At 36.6% G+C, this 26,827-nt stretch overlaps 1 protein-coding gene across 4 annotated transcripts in view; it reads right to left on the minus strand.

Moving 5' to 3' along the window:
* Positions 1-23,354, minus strand: part of AUH (AU RNA binding methylglutaconyl-CoA hydratase) — a 155,122-nt gene extending 131,768 nt beyond the window's left edge. For 3 of the 4 annotated variants that reach the window (XM_053925589.1, XM_024563356.3, XM_053925593.2), the window contains exons 1-3: positions 23,068-23,354; positions 4,648-4,715; positions 4,454-4,541 (exon numbers count right to left, since the gene is read on the minus strand). In XM_053925589.1, coding sequence (XP_053781564.1) covers positions 4,454-4,541; positions 4,648-4,715; positions 23,068-23,323 — 412 coding nt within the window. In that variant the 5' untranslated portion in view covers positions 23,324-23,354. The remainder of the gene's footprint in view (positions 1-4,453; positions 4,542-4,647; positions 4,716-23,067) is intronic. The other variant, XM_053925598.1, reaches the window with a different exon arrangement.
* Positions 23,355-26,827: the final 3,473 nt, after the last annotated feature.

Below are 26,827 nucleotides of genomic sequence, written 5' to 3' on the forward strand. Positions count from 1 at the left end.
TTTAGTAATTTCAAAGGAAAAAGTCCTGTCTCAGTAAGTTCTCATAAAATTTCACTTTAAAAATGTTATGGTGAAAAACAACCCATATGTACTTTCTACCTGGTCTTAGAACACTGAAAGAACAAAAATAAACAAATGGCTAGGGTTACAGGTTTACAGCCAATGCAGTAGCCTAACAAAAAGGACTCTTTCATAACTTCATTATGATATTAAAAATGTGACTACAGAAATATTTTGAAATAGAATATTTTCAGCTTTCTTTTGTGTGCGTGTATGTGTATAAGAAACAGATAAAATTTTTAAGTGAATAAATAATTTCTAGAATATGCAAGCAGGGCACACATTCAAGCCAATCTCTTATATAAACTATGCAGACAGTGTTTCCCAGTGAGCTTTGATTATCAAAATGACATGTCTAAGTATCTATAAGGTATACAGGCAAAAAAGTGTACACAAGAGTGATTCCTGACCTGGAGTCATGGTTAGGGTATCGCATGATATCTGAAAGCATACGCTCATAGGAAACATTGTCTACAGCCATGATTAACTATGATATACGTATCTTTTTTTCCTGTATCTAGGTAGTGCTATGATTAATAACAGAAAATTCATTTAAATACATTACTATAACCAGAGTGGTATTCTGACATCATGCCTCTTCTCAGTCAATGTAGGGCCATTATGATGTGTAAGTGCATAAAATTTTAAGAACTTAAAAAGAAGACATATTCCAAAAGATCAGACAGAAATCACTAGAACAGTAAAGAAAATCCTGCCCAATGAGTCAGGAGTAGTTCCAGCTAAGCTATGCCTTTAATCAGGTCCTTAACCTTTCAGGGAGTCTACAAAAAGAAAGCATGGGAATTGTCCTGTAAGATTGATTTCTTCTAAAAATTTTTTCCCCTCAAATGCTTGTAACAAATAATTCAGATACTCAGTTAATGTCACAATTTTAGACACCAAAGCCAAAAAACCATATATACTTGGTGATTTTTTTCAAAATTATTTACTTAATATATATTCACTAATATAATTTTAAGTAACAATTATTATCACAAAAAGTTTAAAGATGGAGAAAATAAAATATCACTCCTAATCCATAATCTTATTTGCAAACATAATTTATACAGCTAGAGTCATAATGGGCATAACATTTCATATACGGCTCTTTCTCACAACATGAATTTTCTACACTATAATGTAGTCTTTATATTATCACATTAAATAGTTTCTTAACATTCTACTGAGTGCATTTGTATGTTTATGTATATTTGTATGCATCTGTATAATAAAATACTAGAATAATAATAAATAATATAGTAAAAAATGTTATTTTTATTAAGGGAAGAATGGAATAGAGGGAGTGGGTGAGAGGACTCCTCTCTTTGTATATATACTTTTTAAATACAGTTTGTACACATTTCACATATTTTTACCGACTGTTTTTTTAAACTAAAATTTGATTTTCAAAATGTAAGTGAGCCCTGGCTGATGTGGCTCAGTGGACTGAGTGCCGGCCTACAAAGGGTTGCTCCAGTCAGGGCACATGCCTGGGTTGCGGGCCAGGTCCCCAGTTGGGGGTGTGCAAGAGGCAACCACATATTGATATTTCTCTCCCTCTCTCCTTCCTTTCCCCTCACTCTAAAAATAAATTTAAAAAATCTTTTTAAAAATGTAAGTGAAAGATGGTTATTGACTCTAAATAACAGATTTAAATGGCAAGTCAGAAATTACTCTGTCCAACCTCCAATGCCTAAAAGGATCACTTTAATAGTCCTTAATTATCTGTTTTTCTAGCATATTATGAAAATTATATAGAAAAAAATGAACCAAATTCAGGAGCCAGAGACACTATCAGTGAACAGGAGGGGGTCTGAGAGAATTCAGAGAAACCGCTAAACACATACCAACAGAAAGTCCCTGAAAAGAACATCAGTGATTCACAGCAATTTAAAGGCTGGTTAATTTCAGCAAATAACATGCTGAGTCCCTATTAGGTGCTATGTGCAGAGAGCACAAAAGATGATTTTCAAAGAAGAAAAAGAGAAGTTCCTATCAAGAAATTTGAGGCAAGCCCACTTCATAAACTTTAAGTTTTGGGAAATGAACAAGAAACCACTGGAATACAGATGTACAGAGAAGAGAAACCTTTGTGAGGGTAGAAAGGAAAGGGAAAATGACTAAGTTTAGGGAGCCTGGGAGGGCTAAGAAACTAATCAATAAATGAGTTTACTCTTTTAGAGGATTTGGATCTTGAATGTTACTATTTCAGAATAGAATTTAAGACTCAATCTGAAACAATGTATTCTTCAATAACTAATAAATGGGGCTTGATTAAAATTAACATTTTAAACCAGTATAAGCTATCAGTTTAAATCTATCTGGGTTTATACTTAATCTGTATACATTAATAAAGGCAGACCTACTAAACTGTTTCAAATACATGTAAGCAAAGAAAACCTTTCAGAGAAATTTAAAAGAATGGTTCTATTATACACATTGAGTTAATAAAATAAATGATTTGCCCCAATTTTTCCAGAATTCAAACACTGATTTTTTTTTTTGGACAAAATACAGTAACAGGTCTTAAGAGTTAAAATACAGATTATCTTAATCATACAAAAGTTTAAAAGCACATACAGCAAAGAAAATAGATCTGATCAACTCTTAGAAAAAAGTATTCAGAGCTAACTTGTTAATCTGGTAGAAAGGATTTGGTATATTACTTAATATGTCCCCAAAAAGGCAACCTATAAAAGATATCTGTAAACTGTACTAAAGCATTAAAACCTTTTTCAACGAATATAAATAATATGGAGATTCAAAACATATGGGCAGCAAAGGAATAAGGTAAGAACTGTACCAGTTACTACAGTGTTTTAATCACATCTACTACCAACAGAAAGAATGTTACTATACTCATTAACACTATTTCTGAGGTGTTGTTCTGCCTTCACAGTATCACTATCAATTTTCTGTATTCACATAATTGGTCCTTCTTTAAAGGCCCCTAACTTTTCAAAGTCCTCCGAATAAAGCCTTCAGCGGCCCTGAATGGGCCTGAGAGCAGTGACCTCACAGCCATCCGTCATGGCATCTGACTCAGTCCCATGAACAATATTTGCCTGGTCCTAAAGTCGCAGATACAAAAATTCTATTGTCTCAGTATAAGTTTCTCCTATTGTTTAAGAAATAAAATAGAAATACATGTAAAGCCCTTACAAAAACTAGGGACAGCCATCACTTATGTACTATTGACTATCCTTCAGGTACACAGTCGCACTGCATCCTCGACCAACCTCCCAGGCAGAGAGTGCTACTTGTGTTAAACAGATGTAAAACCAGAAGCCTGCCCTGCGAAACCTCACCACCCGAGCAGCTGAGGAGTGTAACTTGAATGTCTTTCATTATAAAACTGAGTTAAAACTAACCCTTGCAGGTATGCTATGTTATATCAAAAGCCAAAATACAATTCATTTACAGGGAATATTCCTACACACTATAAAATCTGCAATATTTTAAGGTGAAAGCCACAGTCTGAGGCTTGACAAACTAATGACCCTTAAGGATGAAACTGAAGAATATCAGTTTCACAACTAAGACATCTTTAAAATGGTTCTGTCTAGAAATATTTCACCATGTTCTGAACATTGTTCTAAACATACCCTAAATGTTCAGTAAATACTTGCTTAACAAATAAAATGCTGTATGTCATTCCCTCAAACATCTTATTACCTCAAAGGGATTATCCCATTTATATTTCTACTGGGGGAAAGAAAACTTGTATGCCTCAGTCAAGTTGTACCTTCCTTTCTTTTTAATAAATTACAATGATACTGCATGTTTTCAGCATTTTTTTAATCTTACTCATCTACATTTCTTACGAAACAGATTCATTCTATCTCATCGCTTAGAAATACTTACAAATATGGAAAACATGAGGCACTTTATCTTTTGGTAAGCAGTATAAATGGGAAAAAAAAACATTTATCTTTCACTGCTGTAGATACCAATTTTAAAATACATTCTGTGAACACAAGTAGGCACTACTACAAACACCAACCTTCAAAGCAAATGATACTTGACACTATGTACTGCAGCAGCTACCACTAGTCGATTCAACTATTTTTTTGAGCCACTAATACAGAACACACTGTTTTGGATAGGAAATCCAGCTTTTCCTTTCCAGATGAGCTTTCATAAATATTATTCACGTACTACAAACAAATATTTTAATGGCTGAAATTATTTTTTCAACTCCCAAGACAATCTACATATTACAGAAGTTTCTAATACTGACAAAGCCATCTTTTTTCTTGTAAACCAGTACAAAAGACAAAGAGGAATTGTTGGTAATGGAACTCAAACTATAGGACAATTTATAATGGAAAATAGGCTATTTAAGGAATAATTAGACTACAGTTTAATTTCGTAATAAAATTTATTTACATACCAGCACAGAATATCCCTGGAACTTCACTCCTGACTATTACAGTCCGTACTTTCTTATCAGATTTTAAAGCATCCACAGCTTTTGAAAGCTAAACAGAAACAGGGAAGGTAAGAAAAAAAAGGGGTAAATTTTTCAGACTGATGTCAACACTATAGCTTAATATTAGAAGCAAAAACTTTAATCTTTACACTCACCATTTTTACAAGATTTTTACTGAATGAGTTTTTGGCATAAGCTCTGTTTATTCCAAGCACCACAATTCCTAGTTAAGAAAAAAAAGCACAAGCATTTGAGTTAGTGAATTTTCAGGGTACAGGCTCCCACACAAACAGCTGGTTAATTTGGGACTCAGGAAATCTTCCACCTCTTTGAGGTTCACTCCAAGAGCTTATTTTCATCTTTACTTTTCTTTGCAAGCATATTTTTAAGGAATGTATTAATATGTAATATACTTATAAAATCAATCTTCTGCTTAATATCACTGCTTTTCTTCAGACTATTAGAGAAGAACTTTATAACATCATGTCTCCTTCTATCTCCTCTAAGCACCACTGAGGTAATCAGCATATTTAAGTACAGTTAACATCACCAAGTCAGACTAGCTAGAGGGAAGGCCAAGTTTACTAGTGAAAATCCTCAATTACAGCATGCTATTTAAAATGTGGTTTCATTATCCTCCCCTACATACAATAGTAATAGCGAATAAATCCTTGCCACAGGCAAGTACTGCAGGATCGGCTTTTTTGCTAGTGGTATACATAACAGGTATTAGCATCTCAGTTATTCTTTTTGTCATACTAACTAGTTTTCAATATTTCCATCCCAAATTTCTCTCCCTGTCTCATGTACTTAAACTAAAGGCACTTCCATTTAGAAATCCAACAAGCAACTCAATCTATAGGAAAAAAAGTTCATTCTACCTCCCACAAAGTCCAGCTCTCCCTAACTTTCCTAATTTTATCAGAGACCATCACCTTTAATAAATCCAGCCTCCCATTCCAATTGCTGCAGTCAAGATTAATTTTCCAAAAACAATTCTATGCATAAAAGGCACCCCTTGCTTAAGTATCTTTGTTACTTACTTCCAAAATATCTGAGTTCAAAGACCTTAATTTGCTATTCAAAGCTGTATACACTTGCACTCAACCATCCTGTCCCCTGAGTAAGCACAAATTTCCTTGCATAACAGAAATGCCTTCCACTTGGTTGGGGGTAGGGAGGAGGTGGGCATGACCCTTATTTGTAACTGGGTTAAACTGGAGACAACAAAATGTACACATGCCTTCTCTATGCAAAAAACTCTGCAAACCCATTTTTCAAAAAAAAACACAAAAAGGCACTTTGTCTCACAGTAGAATAATTTGCAAGGATTCCAAATGCCTTAGTATGGAGACAGTCATGAAGAACTGCTTGCGGCTAGAGTTTTTACAAAAACAGCCATCTTCCTTTCGCCTGACATAAAAGAAGCCTGAACTCCATATTTTCTTAAAATGGGTTTGAGGATGAGAACTCCCATCTTCTCAATTGGCACCTTCTCAATCAGTTAAACCTTTCCTTACTCCAGACTCTGACATTTTGAGTTTTATCCTTTCAGACCTTCAGGCACATGAACTTCATACTACATGCTTCTAAGCTAAGAATGCAGGCTCTGAGGTTTGATTGTTGGGACTGATCCCATTCTGCCACTTACTATCTATATGACCTTTCGCTAGTTATTTAAACTTTCTGATCCTCAGTTTCTTACACTGCTGAGTGAAGATACTTGTAGTTCTAAACTCTGTGGGGCTGCTGTAAGAATCATATAAGATATATACAGGGTGGGGCAAAAGTAGGTTTACAGTTGTGAATACATGAAACACAAGTTTCTTCTTGTATTATTACTTATTAATTATTGTATTATTTTCCATACAAACTGTAAACCTACTTTTGCCCCACCCTGTACAAATAAAGCTTAAAAAGTAAGTATTCAATTATTTTTGTTTCTTCTAGCATGAAGAGACAGTGTTACCATAATGTATGCTAGATACAATACTGCTGACACTATTACTAACATGTAAAATGTCACCAAGATGTTTTTAACATAGTTAATTCCAGCAGTTTTGGTCCCATGTTCAAGGCCTGATGTTTTGGGCACATTCGCCTCAAAGAGTTGGAAATCAGCTCTGTAATTTAAAGTAAATCATCCAGTGTCTAACAATTGTACCATCAAAAATATCAATAGGTGACTGATATCCCAAGATGGAATGAAACCTTAGCTTTATTCAGCAGAGACTATTGTTTTTGTTTTGTAATTGTCTCATTTTACTTCACAATTAATAGCTTCTCAAGAGATCAATTTTCATGCATCCTCCTCATATAAACTAGCCAAAACAGGTTTATCAAAACTCAAAAAATTACACATTCATATCTAATCTTAAATCCCTGTTTTAGACTTTTCCAGGCTTTTGACAAAACATCATAAAAGTCTTTGGTGAATCTGTAACAAGTTCATACTACATCAACTCTGCTCCATAAAGTTCACACAACTGAAAGATGAGCATACAGACTTGGATGGGACTTTAATACATATACATGAAAATATCCATCTTGTACAAAATTAAAATACACACGCAAAGTGGAAAATCTTCCCTGGACTCCTTCCATTCCCCTCCCCAGAGATAGCCACAGTAATCTGTTGATATGTAACCTCCCAGAAAATGTTTCTTGCATACAGAAATAAAGAGTTTTATACTACAGTTTGCACTGTCATTGCTATTTTACACAAATGGGATGTCAGAGTATCTTCTATTAGTGCTGTCCTAATAACTAGATTCATACATATTTCTTTCACTTTATTTGATCTTAAAGATCGTTCTATATCAAGACATTTGTTTAATTCATAATATTCCATGAAATGGATTCCCATTATTTAGTCTGCTTTTGATGAGTACTTAAACTGCTCCTAAATTCTCCTAAATACTACAATGTTGCAATAAAAATTAAACAAAAACATTCTTCAATATTTATACATGCACAAGTACAATATTTATCTGATAGGCATCAAGAACTACAATTTCTTGGTCTGGGTATTCTTAATTTTGCCAGGTATTCCCCAAAAATATTGTCCTTATTTTTGTTCAACCAAACACCAATACCTATTTGTTCACAAAAGCAGACCTCGATGTAACGAAACACCCCTTAGGACACATTTGGAAAATGTAAAGGAACATCCTGGAGTGTCACCAAGGTTGGATTCAGGATTTGCAGGACCTGAAGCTAATGTAGGGAGCCCTCTGTACATAAAAGAATACAAAATTTACAGGAACTACTATAAGGGACACATGGACAAAATCAAGGGGGAGGGTGGAGGTGGGAGAGGGAGGGGGGTTCGGCTGGGGTGGGGTGGAGGGATGGGGAGAAAAGGCATACAACTGTAATTGAATAACAATAAATTTTTTTTTAAATTTCAAAAAAAAACCCAAAATTACAAAGATAAAATTAGGAACAAACGTGAATATTAAAACCTGAATTTTAAAAACTTAGGAAATACTAAATTTTCTCCCTAGTTATGGGTATAACCTGCACAAGGATACATCCTTCCCCACGTATTTGAATTTATATTATCAATAATTCTGAAAAATATATACAAAATTAACCTGACATTAAGATCAATTTAAATATATTTTAAACTACTACTACATTTTACTGAAACACCACTGTGTCAACAAATTATTCTTACATTACATGTATTAATTTATTTATAAAGATGTATAGGAGTCAGGTAACTGGAACTCAACTTCTTCAGACCAGTTAGATGTATCTGTGGCAATTATGTGTGCCACTTTGCATGGAATTACCAGATTTTGTAAGTCTAATTACATTCACTACATTGTCAAGTATATTACTTGAAATTACTGATTAGAGAGAACTTCCATCTGACTTGGTGTCAATGAGAATTGAATCTTACGATTTATTCTGTGGCTACCCTCTCCCTTGTCCCAGTAGAGAATTCCTTTGACTCAATGTTAGTTAGGTAAAGCACAGCTCATTTGTAAGAATATCACATTTGCTCACTGACCAACTAAAATTTATCTTGGCATGTTATCTATCCCTTCTTCAATTCAGACTACTGTCTCAGTCTCTTATCACATAAAAATTAGTTTGGTACGTTATTACTAACAACATAAGTTAGGATTTAAGAGAAATAAGAAGACAAAAGTCATCCAAGAAGTAGAGCAGGGGTGTCAAACTCATTTTCACCGGGGGCCACATCAGCCTTGCTGTTGTCTTCAAAGGGCTGAATGTAATTTTAGTACTGTATAAATTTACTACCCCTTAACTAGGGGCAAGGAGCTCTACATTCCGCCCTTTGAAGGCAGCCACAAGGCTGATGTGGCCCCCGGTGAAAATGAGTTTGACTCCCCTGCTGTAATTCTTGGATTAAATGACTTTTGTCTTCTTACTTCTCTTAAATCCTAACTTATGTTGTATTTTAGAATCATAGCAGAAAACTTACATATTACAATAAAATAAACTGCTTTACGTAAAATGCACCTTCCTTGTTATTTTCATTATATTTTTATATTTAAGGATTTTTTTTTAAATTATGTATGTGAGTAGCTTATATTATCTGTACATTTCATTTCAGGTCAGTAGAGGGGGCCTCATAAAATGTGCTATTAAGAATCACTGGTCTGCCATTCAACATTTAATATTATTAAGTCTCTGAAAATACATGGGAAAATAATGCCATTTTATATCAGGTTTCACACAATTTTCTGGACTACAACTGACTTAGGCAAGTTTAATGACCATTTGTCATTTCTTTCATGCATTAACTATTCTTATTGTATGCCTATCTTGTCATGGAGTTATCTTTTGCATTTTGATTAATTAGATTACAAATATTAACTCATTATTTATATTACAGAGTTTTCCCCTATCAGTCATTTTTTAAATTCAACTTGTTTATGGTATTTTGTTTTAACTTTTATGTAGTATACCTTTGAAACTTTTGGACTTAGTATCTTCCTTAAAAATGATTTCCAATGATAACATATGCCTACACAAAAATTTATACCATGATGATCAGAAGTATTATCCAAAAATATTCAAAAAATGGAAACAAGCCAGATGCCCATCAACTGATGAACGAATAAACAAAACGAGGTATATACATGCAATGTAATACTTGTCAATAGAAAGAAATAAAAGATTGACACATGTACAACATGGATGAACCTTAAACACATAATTCTGAGCGAAAGGAAACCAGTCATAAAGGAGCACATGTTGTATAATTCCATTCACATGAAATGTCAAGAGTAGATGAATCAAAAGAGACAAAAGTAAATTAGTGGTCCTAGAGGGCTGGCAGGGATAGAAGAACTGGGCAGTGACAGCTAAAAAGTGTGGCATTTCTTCCTAGGGCAATACAAGTATTCTATAATTGACTGTGGTAAAAACAGAAATATTAGCAAGTTTAACAAATTCCCTTACTTTGTCAATGCCTTAATGGGAATGCTTTAGTATTTTACCATTTAATATAATGTTTGCTATACATATCCAATAGCTTTTTATCAAGTTGGGGAAATTTATTTCCATGTACAAACTTGTATTTTAAAAAGATCACTCAGACCACAGTGTACAGAATAGATTAGAAGGAAGCAAGGATAGGGGTCTGTCCAGAAAAAGTCCATCCATTGTTAATGTAACTACAACAGTTTGCACAACACTGATGTAACCTGGCAGCCAAGGAGAGTGGACTGGAATGTGCATGAGTGATCAATGATGACTCACTGCACTAGTCAGTGGAGGGAGTAGATGCCATTGAGTGAGCATGTGTACTGTGTAGTTGTCACACTCAAAATGACTGAGCCAGCAGAGCAATGAATCTGCATTAAATTTTGCATTAAGCTTGAACATCCCTCTGTGGAAACTATTTGGATGACGCACAAGGCCACGGCTATGGGCAACTGGTGACTGGCATCTTCATCACGACAACATGCCCAGTGAGGCATCACGTCTTGCGCAGAGTTTTTTAGCAAAACATCAAATCACCCAGGTGACTCAGCCCCCCTACAGCCCAGATTCGGTGCCCTGCAACTTCTGGCTTTTCCCAAAACTACAATCACCTTTGAAAGGAAAGAGATTTCAGATTATCATTGTTGAGATTCAGGAAAATAACACAGGGCAGCTGATGGTGTTTGGGAGAACTATGCGAGGTCCCAAGGTGCGTGCTTTTGAAGGGGACTGAGGTGTCGTTGTCCTGTGTATAATGTTTCTTGTATCTTGTATCTTCTTCAATAAATGTCTCTATTTTTTCATATTACATGGCTGGATACCATCTGGACAGACCTCATAAACTAGGAGACTACAAACCAGTATTAGTAACGGATGTAAAGGTATAAGTCCTCAATAAAATATTAACAAGCCAAATCCAGCAACATATTAAAAGATGTATAAACCACAACCAAGTGGGATTTATCCCAATCAAATACACCACATTAAAGAAAAAAGAAAAAAAATTTTAAAACCATGTGAGCATCTCAACTGATGCAGAAAAAGTATTTGATAAAATACAACATACTTGAATGATTAAAACATAAAAACCTCAAAAACGACTAAAAAAAAGGGAATTTCTAAACCTATAAAAAGCATTTATTAAAAAAACCCACAACCAGTATCACACTCACTGATAAAAGACTGAAAATCTTCCCCCTAAGATAAGAAACAAGACAAGGATGTCTGCTTTTACCACTTTTAATCAGAATTTCACTGCAAATTCTAGGCCAGGTAATTAGGCAAGAAAAAGAAAGAAAAGGCATCCAGACTGGAAGTGGAATGAGGGCAGGAAGTAATACTATTTCCATTCACAGATGACGTATCTTCCATAGAGAAAATTCCAAAGAATCCACTCAAAATTATTTGAGTTAATAAATGAACTCAGCAAAGTTACATAAGATCAATATACAAAAATCAGTTATAGTTCTACTGAATATACACTCTCAATAAACACTCCAAAAATGAAATTAGAAAAACAATTCAATCTGTAATATCATCAAAAAGAAAAGAATTTAGGCAAAAAAGTTCAAGACTGTACATTGAAAACTATAAAACATCACTGAAAGAAATTAAGGAAGACCTAAATAAAGATATCCAGTGTTCATAAAAGACTTAACTGTTAAAATAGCAACACTTCCCAAATTGATCTACACATCACTAACAAAATTCCAACTGCATTTGTTGAAGACTAACACCAAAATTCAAATGGAACTTCAAGGACCCCAAATAGTCAAAAACAATCCAAAAAAAAGAAAGAACTAAGCTGAAAGACTTATTTGGAGGACTTAATTGGGACAGTTTCTGATTTCAAAATTATTACAAAGCTACAGTTATCTAACAGTGTCATATTGGCAAAAGGAGAGACATACAGATCAAAGGATTGAATTGAGACTTCAAAAATGAACATATTTATGGTCAAGTGGTTTTAGAGAAGGTTACCAAGACCGTTCAATAGGAAAGAATATTCTTTTCAACAAATAGTGATGAGACACTAGATATTCACCTGCAAAAGAATACACTTGGATCCTTTCCTCACACAATATACAAAACTTATCTCAAAATGAATAGAAAATACAATTTTAAGAACTACAACTGTAACATTCTTAGGAGGTAACACAGATTAAATCTTCATGATCTTGGATTAGGCGATAGTGTACTAAACATGGCAACGAAAGCACAAGCAACAAAAGCAAAAACAGATAAATCACACCCCATCAACATTATCAAGAAACTGAAAAAACAACCCAAAGAATAGAAAATATGTGCAAATCATATATCTGATATGGGATTAATATCCAGATTATATAAAGAATTCTTATTTTCACAACAAAAAATGACAACCCAATGGAATACTGAGCAAAAGTTTTAAGTTGGTATTTTCCCAAAGGAAATATATAAATGGCCAATAAGCACATGAAATGATGTTCACCATCATTTGTTTTAGGAAAATACGTATCAAAACCACAACAAGGTTTCAGTTCACAACCAGCCGAATAGCTAATAAAAAAAAAAAAAAAAGTGGAAACAAGTGTTAATGAGGATATGGAAAAATGGGAATCCTTGTACATTGTTGGTAAAAATGTAAAATGGTGCAGCTGCTGTGGAAAAGTATGGTGGTTCCTCCAAAAATAAACATGACTCCACTCCTAGGTATCTACCCAAAATAAATGAAAACATACATTCAAACAAATAATTGTACACAAGTTTTTAGCAGCATTATTCATAATATCCAAAAAGTAGAACCAAACCACATGTGGTATACCCATATAATGGAATATATTCAGCCATAAAAAGGGCTAAAGTACTTGTACATGCTGTAACATAGATAAACCCTGAACACATCAGGATGAAAGCAGCCAGATACCTCAAGCCATACATTGTTTGAATCTATTTCTGTGAAATAGTACAGACAAATCCACAAAGACAAAAAGGAAATTAGTGGTTTCTAGAAATTTTGGGGAGAGAGAAATAAGGAGGGACTAAGGAGTTTGGATTTGTTTTGGAGTAAATATAAGTATTCTATAATTAGACAGTGGTGATGGTTGTACAACACGGTGAGTAAACTAAAAACCACTGAGCTGCACAATTAAGAAGGTTAAAATGGTAAATTCTCTATTACATAAATTTCATCTCAATTTATCAAAAAAAAAGTATACCGGAAAATACCAAACAAGAGGCTACTGCAGAGGTCCAGATGAGAGATGACAGTGCAAGGCTTTGAGCTATGGAGGGGAGATAGGAACAAGACTGCTTCTGGAGATATACAGTAAAGGTAATATCAACATAGCTATTATCGGTAATATTATATGTCCTGTTTATAGTTAATCTAGTGATAAAGCATTGACTAATTATAAAAGAACAAAATGTAACTACCATATACTTGGATGATACAAACTAAAGTTATAAATAACAGAAATTGGAAGGTAGAAGATGAAAGAAATAAAATAGGAAACATTTCATTTTCTCATCTTACATCAAGAGGAGTCCAAATCCTGTCTAAAAATAATTATACAGGTAAAACAAATAAGAAAGGCAGTAAATAAATTTATCATTCATAGCAAGGACTCAAGAGATGTTTAATCTTTACTTTTGATGAAATGGCCTGAAAGTGAAGGAGTAACACCATTCCACAATGCTTTTTATAAATTTCATCAAATATATTGCTTTACTTAAAATAGTTTGTAAACTTCATAAATTTAATACTGACAAATCGCATGTAATACACCAATTTCAACTCGCCTCTATCAGTAATGGAAAGATCCAGCAAGGCACAAAAACAGTTAAGGGGTATAACTGAATGGAACAACACCATTCAACCATAACCTAAAACTAGACCTAATTGAATATAGACTGCTTGAGCCAACAACAACAGATTACACATTCACCAATGCAGACCACATTCTGGGCCCAAAACACAGCTTAGCAAATTTCAAACAGTAAACATCATAGTGAAGTATGCGCTTAGATCACAGTGGAAATAAAGTAGAAAATCAGTAAGACAGCTGGAAAATTCCAAAATACTTGGAGATTAAGTAAGGTACTTCTAAATACCTTCTTAGGTTAAAAAAAATCTCAAGGGAAATTTAAAATATTTAAATGAGAATAAAAATACATCTCATCAAAATTTGAGGGATACAGCAAAAGCAGTGCTTAGAGGAAATTTTACAGCACTGAATGCACATATTGAGAACCATTGCAAATGAAAATCTAAGCTTCCACTTTAAAAACTTAGAATAAAAGCAATTCAAATCTAAAATAATTGGGGAAAAAATCAGCAGGAAGCAATGAAACTGAAAATAGAAAATAGGTAGGAAATAATCGACACATCAAAACCTGGTTCTTTAAAAGGATCAGTAAATTGATAAGCCTTTAGCTTAGTTAACCTTGGAAAAAAAAAGAAAATACAAATGACTAACATCAGAAATGAAGGACAGGTCATCATTACTGAATTCCACTGATATCCTATACATGACAAAGGGGTTTTAAACAACTCTATGCCCACAAATTTGATAATTTAAATAAAATGGGAGGTTTCTTTCAAAGACACAATCTACCAGAACTCACACAAAATATACATAAATTGAATAGGCCTGTATCAATTAAAAAAACTGAATCAACAAATAATAAGCTTCCAAGACAGAACATATCGGATGTAAGAAGAACAAAGCAGGAGGGATCACAATACCTGACATCAAACTATATTATAGGGTCACAGTAATCAAAACAGCCTGGTACTGGCCTAAGAACAGACACACAGATCAATGGAACAGAATAGAGGGCCCAGAAATAAACCCAAGTCTCTATGATCAATTAATATTCAACAAAGGGGACAGAAGCATAAAATGGAGTAAATATAGCCTCTTCAACAAATGGTGTTGGGAGATGTGGACAACTACAGACAAAAAAAATGAAACTCGACCACCAACTTACACTCTACACAAAAATAAACTCAAGGTGGATAAAAGACTGAAATATAAGTCGCAACACCATACGACAGTCCTAAAGGAGAACATAGGTGGCAAAATCTCAGATATTCCATGAAGCAATATTTTCACTGATATGTCCCCTAGAGCAAGGGACATAAAGGGAAGAAACAAACGGGACTTCATCAAAATAAAAAGCTTCTGCATGGCTAAAGAAAACATTGGCAAACTGGAATCAACCACATGGGAAAATACATTTGCACATGAAACCTCGGACAAAGGTTTGACTCTAAAATGCATAAAGAACTCACACAACTCCACTCCAGGAAGACAAACAATCCAATTAAAAAATGGGCAAAGAACTTCCAGCCAAGATGGGGGCATAGGTAGATACACTTTGCCTCCTCACAAAAGCAAAAGAAGGGCAGCAACAAATTTAAAAACAAAAAATAACCAGACTGCCAGAAAGCCAAACTGTATGAAAGTCCAACAACCAAGGAGTTAAAGAAGAACCATTCACCCAGACTGGTAGGAGGGGTAGAGATGGGCAGCCAGGGGGAGAGGACTTACGGCAAGGCAGCGGCTGGAGTACTAGGGCAGGCAAGGTGGCAGCTGGCAGACCGGGTGGTCCCCCATTTGAATGTGCATAAACCAGGAGGAACAAGTGGGGAGCCAGACAGACCTGAGACAGACCCCGCAACCCAGGGTTCCAGCAACCAGTGCAGAGCAAGCGGTATTGTTCCCTCTCTGACCCCTCCCCCACATACAGCACCACAACACTGCCACATGGGTTGCCCCACCCAGGCAAATACCTAAGGCTCTGCCCCTTGCTAGGTAACAGGCATGCAGAGACAAAATAAATATGGCCAAAGAAAAAACAGGTGAAAGCTCCAAAAATGGAATTAAGCTAACCTATCAGATGCAGGGTTCAAAACACTGGTTATCAGGATGCTCACACAAACGGGTGAGTATGGCCACAAAATAGAGGAAAAAGTGAAGGCTATGCAAAGTGAAATAAAGGAAAATGCACAGGCAACCAACAGTGACAGGAAGGAAACCGAGACTCAGATGAACGGTATGGAGCAAAATGAAGAAATAAGCATTCAACAAGAACAGAAAGAGGCAACAAGATTTCAAAAAAATGAGGGGAGGCTTAGGAACCTCCAGGACAACTTTAAACATTACAACATCTGAATCATAGCAGTGACAGAAGAAGACCATGAGCAAGAAATTGAAAACTTATTTGAAAACATAACAAAGGAGAACTTCCTTAATCTGGCAAAGGAAATAGACTTCAGGAAGTTCAGGAAGCTCAGAGAGTCGCAAAGAAGTTGGATCCAAGGAAGCACACACCAAGGCACGTCACCATTACCCAAGACCCAAGATTAAAGACAATGAGAGAATCTTAAAAGCAGCAAGAGAAAAGAAGACAATTATCTAGGAAGGAGTTCCCATAAGACTATCAGCTGATTTCTCAAAAGAAACCTTGGAGGCAAGAAGGGGCTGGAAAGAAGTATTCCAAGTCATGAAATACAAGGACCTACATCCAAGATGACTCTATCCAGTAAAGCTCTCATTTAGAATGGAAGGGCAGATAAAGTGCTTCCCAGGTAAGGTCAAGTTAAAGGAGTTCATCATCATCAGGCCCTTATTATATGAAATGTTAAAGGGACTTATCTAAGAAAAAGAAGAAGAGCAAAAATATGAAGAGTAAAATGACAACAAACTCACAACTATCAACAACTGAACCTAAAACACACACAAAAAACCCTAAGCAAACAATTAGAACAGGAACAGATTCACAGAAATGGAGATCACATGGAAGGTTATCAACAGAGAGGAGGTGGGGGGATCATGGGTACAGGTACAGGGAATAAGAAGCATAAACGGTGGGTACAAAATATACAGGGGGAGCTTAAGAATAGTATGAGAAATGGAGAAGCCAAAGAACTCTATTTACGGCCCATGGACAGGAACTAAGGTGAGGGAATGCCAGTAGGAGGGGGTGCGCAGGGTGGAGGGGACTAAAGGGGAGAAAAAAATGGGCAACTGTAATAGCATAACCAATAAAATATGTTTAAAATAAGTAAATCAATGCTGGGATTAACAAATCTTTATATGAGAAAAAAAAAAATGAGCAAAGGACCTCAATAGACGCTTCTCCAAGGAGGACATACAGAGATATATAAAAGGATGCTCAGCATCACTAGCCATCAGAGAGATGCAAATTAAAACCACAGACACCAGTTCACACGGGTCAGAATGGCCATCATAAACAAATTAACAATGAATGCTGGTCAGGTGGTGGAGAAAAGGGAACTCCAGTACACTGTCGGTGGGATTTCAAACTGGTGCAGCCACTATGGAAAATAGTATGGAATTTTCTCAAAAAACTAAAAATGGAACTGCCTTCTGACCTGGCAGTTCCACAGCTGGAATTATATCCTAAGAACCCTGGAACACCAATTCGAGAGACCCTATGCACCTCAATGTTCGTAGCAGCACAATTTACAATAGCCAAGTGCTGGAAGCAACCTAAGTGCCAATCAGTAAATGAGTGGATCAAAACACTATGGTACATTTACACAATTCAGCAGAGAGAAGGAGCTCCTACCCTTTGAGATAGCATTGATGGATGGAGAGAATTATGCAAAGTGAAATAAGCCAGGTGGTGAAAGACAAATGCCATATGACCTCACCTATAATTGGAACCTAATCAACAAAAACAAACAAGCAAGCAAAATTAACCAAACATGGAAATAAAGAACAAACTAACAGTAACCAGAGGGGAGGGTGGAGGAGATAACAGGGGAGGGGAAATTGGGAAGGGTCATCAAAGAGTATGCATAAAGGACACAGGGACAAACCAAAAGGGGGATAGGATCGAGGGTGGGAGATAGGGATTGATGGGGCGGGGGAGATTGGTGGGGGGGAAATGGAGACAACTGTACTTGAACAATAATAAAAAAAAGATAAAAGAAAATAGAGATGTAGATGATTTTACAGGTGAATTCTACCAAAACATTCAAAAATAAAGTGAAATAATTTCTCTATAACCTCTTCCAGAATTTAGAAGCAGAAGGAGCACTTCTAGCTCATTCTATGAAGCCAGTATTACCCTCATAACAAAACCAGACAAAGACATCCTAAGAATGGAAAACTAAGACCACTATGTCTCGTGAACGTAGATACAAAAATCCTCAACAAAATATTAGCAAATCAAACCCAGAAATGTATAAAAGGAATTATATACCATAACCAAGTGGGATTTACTCAAAATGATAAAACATGTAGACTATGACTAGATGGAAGCATCTTCAATCTGATAAAGGGTACCTCCAAAAAACCCAGAGGTAACATCATACTCAATGATGAAAGACTGGATGCCTTCCTCCCAAGATGGCAAAATGGGAGCAAGACAACAATGTTTGGTCTTGATACTTCCTATTCAAAAATATAATGGAGGCTCCTGCCAGGTAAATGAGACAAGAGAAAGAAATAGAAGAAAGCCAGATTGGAAACGAAATAAAATTACCTCTACCTACAGATGACATGATTTGTACATAGTAAATATTAAGAATATCCACTAAAAACCAATGAGAACAAATCAGCAAGTTCAGCAAAGTTGCAGAGCACAAGATAAACGTACAAAAATAATTGTATTACAATAGGAATCAACAAACTGAAAATGAAACTAAGAAAACAATTCCATTTACAATAGCATCCAAAGAAAGTAAGAGTAAATTTAACACATGAAGTGCAAGCTTTGCACCCTGAAAACTACAAAACATCACTAAACAAAAAATGTATTCCATGTTCATGACAAGGAAAACTTACATTGTTAAGATGGCAATAATGCCCAAATTGATGTACCTATTAAATGCAATCCTTATTGAAACCCCAGATGCCTTTCTTGCAGAATTTCACAAGCTGATCCTATAACTCACGTGGTTATACAAGAGTCTAGAATAGACAAAACAGTTAGAAAACAACAAAAGTCAGAGGACTTACACTATCCAAATCAAATTTTACTACAAAGGCACAGTAATCAAACCATATGGTACTGGCATAAAGACAGACATGTAGATAAATAAGACTACTAAAAGTCCAGAAATAAACTCCTATTTATGGACAATTAAATTTCACTTGATCTTAGCCAAAAGGCCAAGAAGCAATTTATGGTCAATTAATTTTCTATAAGGGTGCCAAACCAATTCTGTGATGAAATAAACAAGTCTTTTCAACAAATAGTGCTGGGATACTGGATATCCACAAGCCAAAGAATGAAGTTAACCAACTACCTCACACTATATACAAAAACTAACTCAGAACGGATCATAGAAACAAATATAATAGCTAAAACCACACAACTCTAGAAGGAAACAGGTATAAATCATTGTAACCTTAGGTTAAGTGAGTTTTTAGATATGATCCAAACGCACAGCAATAAAAGAAACAAATACATAAATTGAAGTACATCAAAAAACCAAGGTTCTTCAAAATAAACCATTAATAAAGTAAAAACATAACCCACAAAATAGGAGAAGATATTTGCAAATCAAGTATCTGATAAGGAACTTGCATCCAGAATATGTAAAGGATCTTATAATTCAACAATCAAAAGAATGCAATTAAAATGGGCAAAGGATTTGAGAAAACATTTCTCTAAAAAAGATATACACATGGCCAAAAGACATACACATAAGCACATGAAAAGATACTCAAAATCATTAACCTTTAGGCAAATCCAAATCAAAGCCACAAGCCACAATATCCCTTGACAAGCACCAGGACATCTGCAAACACAAACAAAAACAAGTATTGGTCAGGATTTGAAGAAATTTAAGCCCTCACACCTCATTGGTGGGAATGTAAATTGTTGTAGTCACTTCAGAAAAGTTTTGTAGTTCCTCAAAATGTTAATTACAGAATTACCATACGATCCAGCATTTCCACTCCTAATGAAAAACGTATGCTCACAAAAACATATACATGAATATCCTAAGCAGCATTGTCCACAATATCCAAAAAGTGATGACTGAAATTTACATCAATGATAAAAGACAGAATGTGATATATCCATACAATGAAATATTATTCAGCCATAGAAAGTAATGAAGTACTATACATACAAAATGAATCAACCCTGAAAACATAATGCTAAGTGAAAGAAGCCACAAAAGACTACATATAATATGATTCTTTATATAAAATGAGCAGAGTAGACAGAACTATACAGGCAGAAAGTAGATAAGTGGGTCTAATTCTCGGGCAGCAGGGCTATGACAATGGGAAGTCAAGTCACTGCTACAGAGAATGGGATTTCTCTTTGCATTGATAAAAATGTTCTAAAATGGATTTTGGTGAAGGTTGTGCAACTCTGTGATACATTAAAAACAATTGTACATTTTGAATTTCATGGCATGTGAATTACATCTCAATAAGATTGAAATACAATTCACATGCCATAAAATATATGAAAGTATAATTTAAAAACATGAGAAAAACATAGGAAAAGAATCAACCTGCTAAAAAAAGAAAACCAAGTAGGTGTAGGAAGACCAGCTACTAGACTTCTGTAATAGTCTACCTGTGATGATGCTGGCTTGGACAAGAGTGGTATGTAAAGAAGAACACAGAGTAAAGTGGAAACATTTCAAAGACACTCAGGAAGACTTGAAAATATAGATGTGAACAAGGAGCAGGTATCAAGAATGACTTGCATTATGCATGTACTTGTTTGCTCTATTTCTGCCAGCAGTTGGTCCACTATGGTTCACAAAGATGATCTTTTAAATGGGTCACAATGATAAGCAGAAGTTTGCCAGACTGGGAGAAAGTTGGTAAGGGGAAGAACAGGTCATTCCACCTGCATGCAAAACAGCAAAATAGCAAAGCTTAGGTGCAGCTAAAGGCCTGCCAGCTGTGAGGACCTGCAGGCAATTGGAAGCCAGAGGTTTTTAACTGGGCAGAGAAGTGATTCTTGGCCTTGAAAAAAGGTAAATCCCCCACTAGGTATGAAGAATTAACTGGGAAGAATGACCAGTTAAGTTATAAAGAAGGCTGTTGCCCAAGAGCAAGAGAGACCTTTGTAAACCATGACCAGGACTGCTGACCAGAATTAAGTAAGGCTGGACAACAATGCAAAAAATAACCACTAAAGAAACCTGGCATATAACCTTGTGCCTCCACAACAAATTACAAATAGGGGGCCCAGATAACAGATGAGGGCTCCACCTACAAGGACAGGGAGCAGTTTCAGAATTCTAATACTCCTTGCAGACTGCCTAAGAGAACCACATTTTGGACTAACCTCTATGAGAAGCAGAAGCACCAGCGAGAGTCCTTCAACTGCAATATCTTTGTCCTCATGTTTTAATTTGCACTGCCTATTACTGGTTTGATAGTAAAACAAAGTGTACTCAGCTAAGCCTGAGCTGTCAATTCTTGCCAATTCCTAGAGGAGGCTGGGTCCATTTTCTTAAGAAACCATGATGTTCTAATACCTGATTTTTACAGGTAATTTCAGGGAACTAGAAACATCTGAATTAATTAAATTGTATGTTCTAATTTCTTCTCTTTGATCCTTTTAGGTCCTAACTTAGGGAATTTCCAGATATTTTATGAAAACTTACTTTCAATTGGAATTCATTAAATCATAAAGATAGAAAATATAGAACATGGTGCATATTACTAACTGTACCTGCAATCCTTTGTATCTCATCTACTGTTGCTACACCTAATGTAACTGAAATTCCAGTGGGACTAAGCTTACCCAAAAGTCGGTGGCACTCACAGCTCTAATCATTCCAGTGCCAATCTACTTTCCAGCTGAATTTCTCAGTATTCTGCTTATCATGCCACACTTTCCTTCTGATATTTCCCCAAAACACCACACATGTTCATATTCCATCCTTGTCTCTGTCTGAAATAAATAACAAACGAAATAACCCATCATACTACACAGCACCCACTATTAGTCAGATATTTGGTGGGCAATCTACATTACCATCTAATCCTCACAGCAGCCATACAAAGTTGGTATTATTTTTCCTATTTTATACACAAGAAAGTTGAGGCACAGAAGAGCTGCTTCAAAAGCCTTCACTAATATCCAATTCCACTGCCCAGTAAGGAATGCCACGGAATCTGTTTCACTGGCAAAACCCTAACCTCTCAAGTCTTCCAATCTCCTCCAAATGACTAATCATATGGACCTTGGGGGTATGGTATGACTGCCCTGTGTTCTCACCAAACCTTTAAAGTTAACACAGCATTACAATCACCAGTATCTTCCTCACTATTCTAGGAGCTGCTTAAAGACAGCAACCATGACTTAACTCGTTTTGCACTTCTGCCTAAGAGACTATAGATGCTCAATTAACTGTACGTCAAAATTAAACGACTAGTCCTCTGGCAAACTGCTATTACACTTTTCATGTGATCCCTTTAGGTTTCCCCCACCTGGCAATTAAAAGGAATATAGGTTCAACTGTAATCACTTAGAATGACAGATACCTTCTTTCACAGACCTCCCTCCCACTGTATTGCATTGCTACTGTATCGGTCTTCTCCCACCGCAAGGGCAAGATCACTATCATGCACAATTTTGTCTCAAGAGCTGAGCACCTAGGACGGTAACCGGAAGACGAAAAAGTGCTCAAAATTGTTTAAATGAAGTGAAACAGTACCCCCAAACTAACTTTCTAAAATAGACAAGGGGAAAAACTGTTCCAGCTGAAACAGCTTTAAATTTAAAATTCTTCAGAATAAAAGGCATTCTCACTGGAGATTCTAAAACTCCCCACTAACATCTGAGTTCACAGAAAGCAAGAATTACAGAGCAAGAACAAAACCTGGAAGCAAATATCACATACCGGGCTTGTTGACGTTAGCTCGTCTAGAGATGAGGGCGTTAACTGCATTTCGGTCTTCCGCGCTGAGTGGGGCCACTTTTACAGGTAAACTGCACCATAATATTCAATGGATCTTTAGGCATTGGAAGCGCTAAACTAGCGCAATCTGTGTAAGGGTAGCGCCAGAGAGGGACCTCGACCCCGAGCGCTCAGCGGCCGATGACGTCAGCCTCAACACTCGACCTAGCGACACCTTCCTAGGACTCGAGGCCTCCAGGGTTGCGCCACTCACCTCGGTTCTCCTCCTCCAGGTACCTCACCCTCAGCTCGTCCTCCGTCTTCAACTCAGAGCTGTAGCCCCGCCGCAGGGTCGCCCCCCCGGCCGCGGGCGTCCAGCCCCGGACCGAGATCGCCCAGCCGACCCCCGGGCCGGTAAAGGAGCCGGGCGGTCTCCACCTAGGGCCAAGCGGCGCACAGCAAGCCGCCGCCACGCGGACGCGGCTGGCCAGCAAAGCGCCCATTGCCCCAGGTGCCGCCGCCACCGCCATGTTGTCTGTTTACGGCGCGGGCCTGTGTCTGCGTCCCCACCCCCGCCACGCTCACGCCGCCAGGCCCCGCCCCTCACCGACTCGCCACGCCCAGGTCCAGTGACTGAGCGTTCCTGATTCCACTTTGCCAGGCCTCGCTTGTCCGTCACCAGTTGTAATGGCTTGTCCAGCGAGGACAAGGGGAAAGTAGTTCTCCAAGGGTGTAGAATAGTTACATATAAGAGGTCTCCACAGGGAGTCTCCTCCAGCCACTCCCTGGGGTTCTGTGTTAGCCTGAAAGGTGGACTAAAATGTCACAGGTTTGGCTGACAGTGTAGCAGCTCTGCATAGGACCCTGGTTTACTACTCACACTCATGAGAACCACGGGTTACCGGTTCAACGTGCTTGTGGACATACTTGATGCCTATTCTATTGAGTTCAGGAAGGAGTGAGAACAGCCAATAACACCAGGGGTCCTTGAGCCCACCGATTCAAGCTGGTGAGAGGGCCCTTCCAGAGTCCCAGTAAGGCGCCAGGGTGTTAACAAAAGGAACTCAGCCAATCGATGTGTTCAGTGGGATTTAGAGCAGATGGCTGTTTCCTCAACTAGAAACGCAGAAGATCACTTAGTAGGTGCTCATCAAAGCCCCTTGCTTGGAATTTTCTCCTACCTTCCTTTTATCAAATCTCAACAGAGAAAAGGTGTTTAGGAATATTGTTTGAAAAACATGCTGCTTTGAGCATACTCTCACTGCCACATAAATTTCTGCTATTGCACATTGACTACATTTTTTGTTTTGTTTTTCTAATTTTATTTTTCAATTAAAATTTACATTCAATATTACTTTGTGTTAGTTTTAAGTGTACAGCATCTGCTATGGGAATGTTGTTGAGAGTTCTTTATCTTCTGTAAAAATAACACTTGTGAAATTTCTCTTGTAGTTTGGGGCAAGGGAAAACTTTGCTTCCTCTTGTGTCTTTTACCTTTTCTAATAATCATGTTCACTTTAACTGCTAAGAAACAGAATTTTATTTATAGCTGAACTATTGCGATTATTACAATTATTACTATTCATTTGTTTTAGTTGCTAAATGTTTTGATATATTTATGTTGGCTCATTCATAGATTGTAAATTCAAATAAAGGAGTTACAGAACACCTGACAGTGCTATTTAAAATAATATGACCTCAGAAAATACTTGCGATTGATTAGGACAACTACAAAACAATAATCATTGATTGTTTGGGTTATATTAGAAATCAGAGTAAGAAGGATGGCCTATGGTTTTGATGGGCACAGAACCTGATAGGAAAATGCAACATAGAAACACTGGCCCCTTCCCTGACAGCTCTGCTCTGGTCCTTGTTGAAAGTGGTCATGAAGATATCCCTGTGTATGGAGAAAATTGATTGTTAAAATTTAACGTAAATAACAAACATCACCATGACCATTATAACCTGTCAGCAGTAACAACAAATAGAGAATTCCTAAACATCAGCGTAGATGGGCATGGCTTTGGATCCCACCTCCATAACTGCTTCACTTTGAGACACCTACAAATTATTTAAATACTCCATACTTCCATTTCTTCATTTGCAAAATAGCTAGTATAAAATGTGTGTCACTTCAAAATTTCTTAACTTCAATTTCTTGATCTGTAAAATGGGAAAGAGATCTGTGTTATCAGGTTGATGAGATAAGTATGTAAAGCACTAGGCACCAGGAAATAAGAGCAGAATAGATAATATTATATGTCATTTATCAACCTACTTCTTAGTCTATTCTAAACATTTAAGTATGTTATTTTATTTAATGTTCAGAAAACTTTGAAGGTAGTATTATCATCCCTATTTTGCAAATGAGAACAATGAGATTAAGTCACTTACCAAACTCTGCAGCTAAGATCTGTGATATACCTAACTCCCATTCCCTATGTTCTTAGTCACTATTTTGCACAGCCTCTCAATAAATGTTAAAGTGTCCAATAAAATTTAATTCTCTTTAGTTTTTTTCTACTTCAGAGTAAAAAAAAAAAAAGAAAGAAAGAAAGAAAAAGAAAAAGAAAAAGAAAGTGAGCCAGGAACAATGAATATTAGTTTGGCAGAGGAAGGTAGGGCTGGTGTTTGGGGTATTCAATACTATTACTATTACTACCATCTATTGCAGGGGTGTCCAACCCATGGCCTGCAAGCCACATGCAGCCCAAGATGGCTATGAATGCAGCCCAGCACAAAATCGTAAATTTACTTAAAACATGAGAATTTTTTTGTTTTTGTTAGTGTTTGTGTATTTAATGTGCAGCCCAAGACAACTCTTCTTCCAGTGTGGCCCAGAGATGTCAAAAGTTTGGATACCCCTAGTATAGGATTTGGGACCCTTGCCTCCAGCCAGCTCTCAGCTAATAGTCGTTTCAATCTGCCACACCCTTGACCTTTTACTAATACTTATTTCTATGTAATATTAAATGTGTACATTACAGAATGGCCAACACATTTAATACACAGCCAGCCTGAATGGCAGAAGACACCCCTCCTAAAACAAAGCTCTGTGCACAGAACACATAGGAGGGCACAAGTGTCACCAGTAAAATGAAACACCAACACGTTGCCAATCACAAGCACAAAGACAAAATTGCTTAGCAAATACTGTGTGAAGAATAAAGCAGAACTCTGGACCTTGGACTTTTTGAAAAATGAGAGTATATTTTACAACTATCTTGCCTGACACAATCAATGAGAAAGTAGTATATTAGTGCCATGGCTTGACCACGGGGTCAGAGACACCCATGAATGTGATGGCTTGAACAAGAGAGAAGGTTAACAGTCCAGGTGTGGCAAGACGGCTCTGCCATCTTCAACATGGGGCTTCCATCTCATGGGTCTAAAGTGGCTGCTCCCTGCCTCCAGCAAAACAGAAAAGATGAGGAGAGTACCCAGTTCTATCAAGACCTAGAAATGGCACATGTCCCTTTTACTACTCCCCACATACCGCACCCAGCAGCAAAGGGAACCTAAAAGTGTAATCTTGTACTGGGCAACCGTATACCCAGCTACAATTTTATTACTGCATACAAAGAAGATTACAGATATTTGGGAACACAATCTGACACACACATTCTTTTGATATTTTACTTTTAAACAAAACATTGTGAATCCTAAGATAAAAGTTCACAGCCCTAAAGTATGACAGATTTCACAAGAAATAGCTGTACTACAAACTGAAGTCTGTCTTTTCCATGTGAGCAATCTGGGAGTCATTGCCAATTATATCTCCAGAACTGAAGGATAATGTAAAAGATAAGTTCATGAAAACATGCATACAATTGCAACCATGCTAACTCTTTGAGGATAACATATATAGTGACACATAGGGACATTTGTAATCTATGTGTTCTACGACAAAAAAAAACCCTATGAAAAACTATTTCAAAACTACATGTGGATAGAAATAACCATCAAATGATAGAAAAATATATATAAAATTGTGTTCAAGGTGAGATAGTTGTACAGTTTTCTGCAGAACT

The sequence above is a fragment of the Desmodus rotundus genome, chromosome 1 (assembly GCF_022682495.2).
Source record: "Desmodus rotundus isolate HL8 chromosome 1, HLdesRot8A.1, whole genome shotgun sequence".
NCBI classification, from domain to species: Eukaryota; Metazoa; Chordata; class Mammalia; order Chiroptera; family Phyllostomidae; genus Desmodus; species Desmodus rotundus.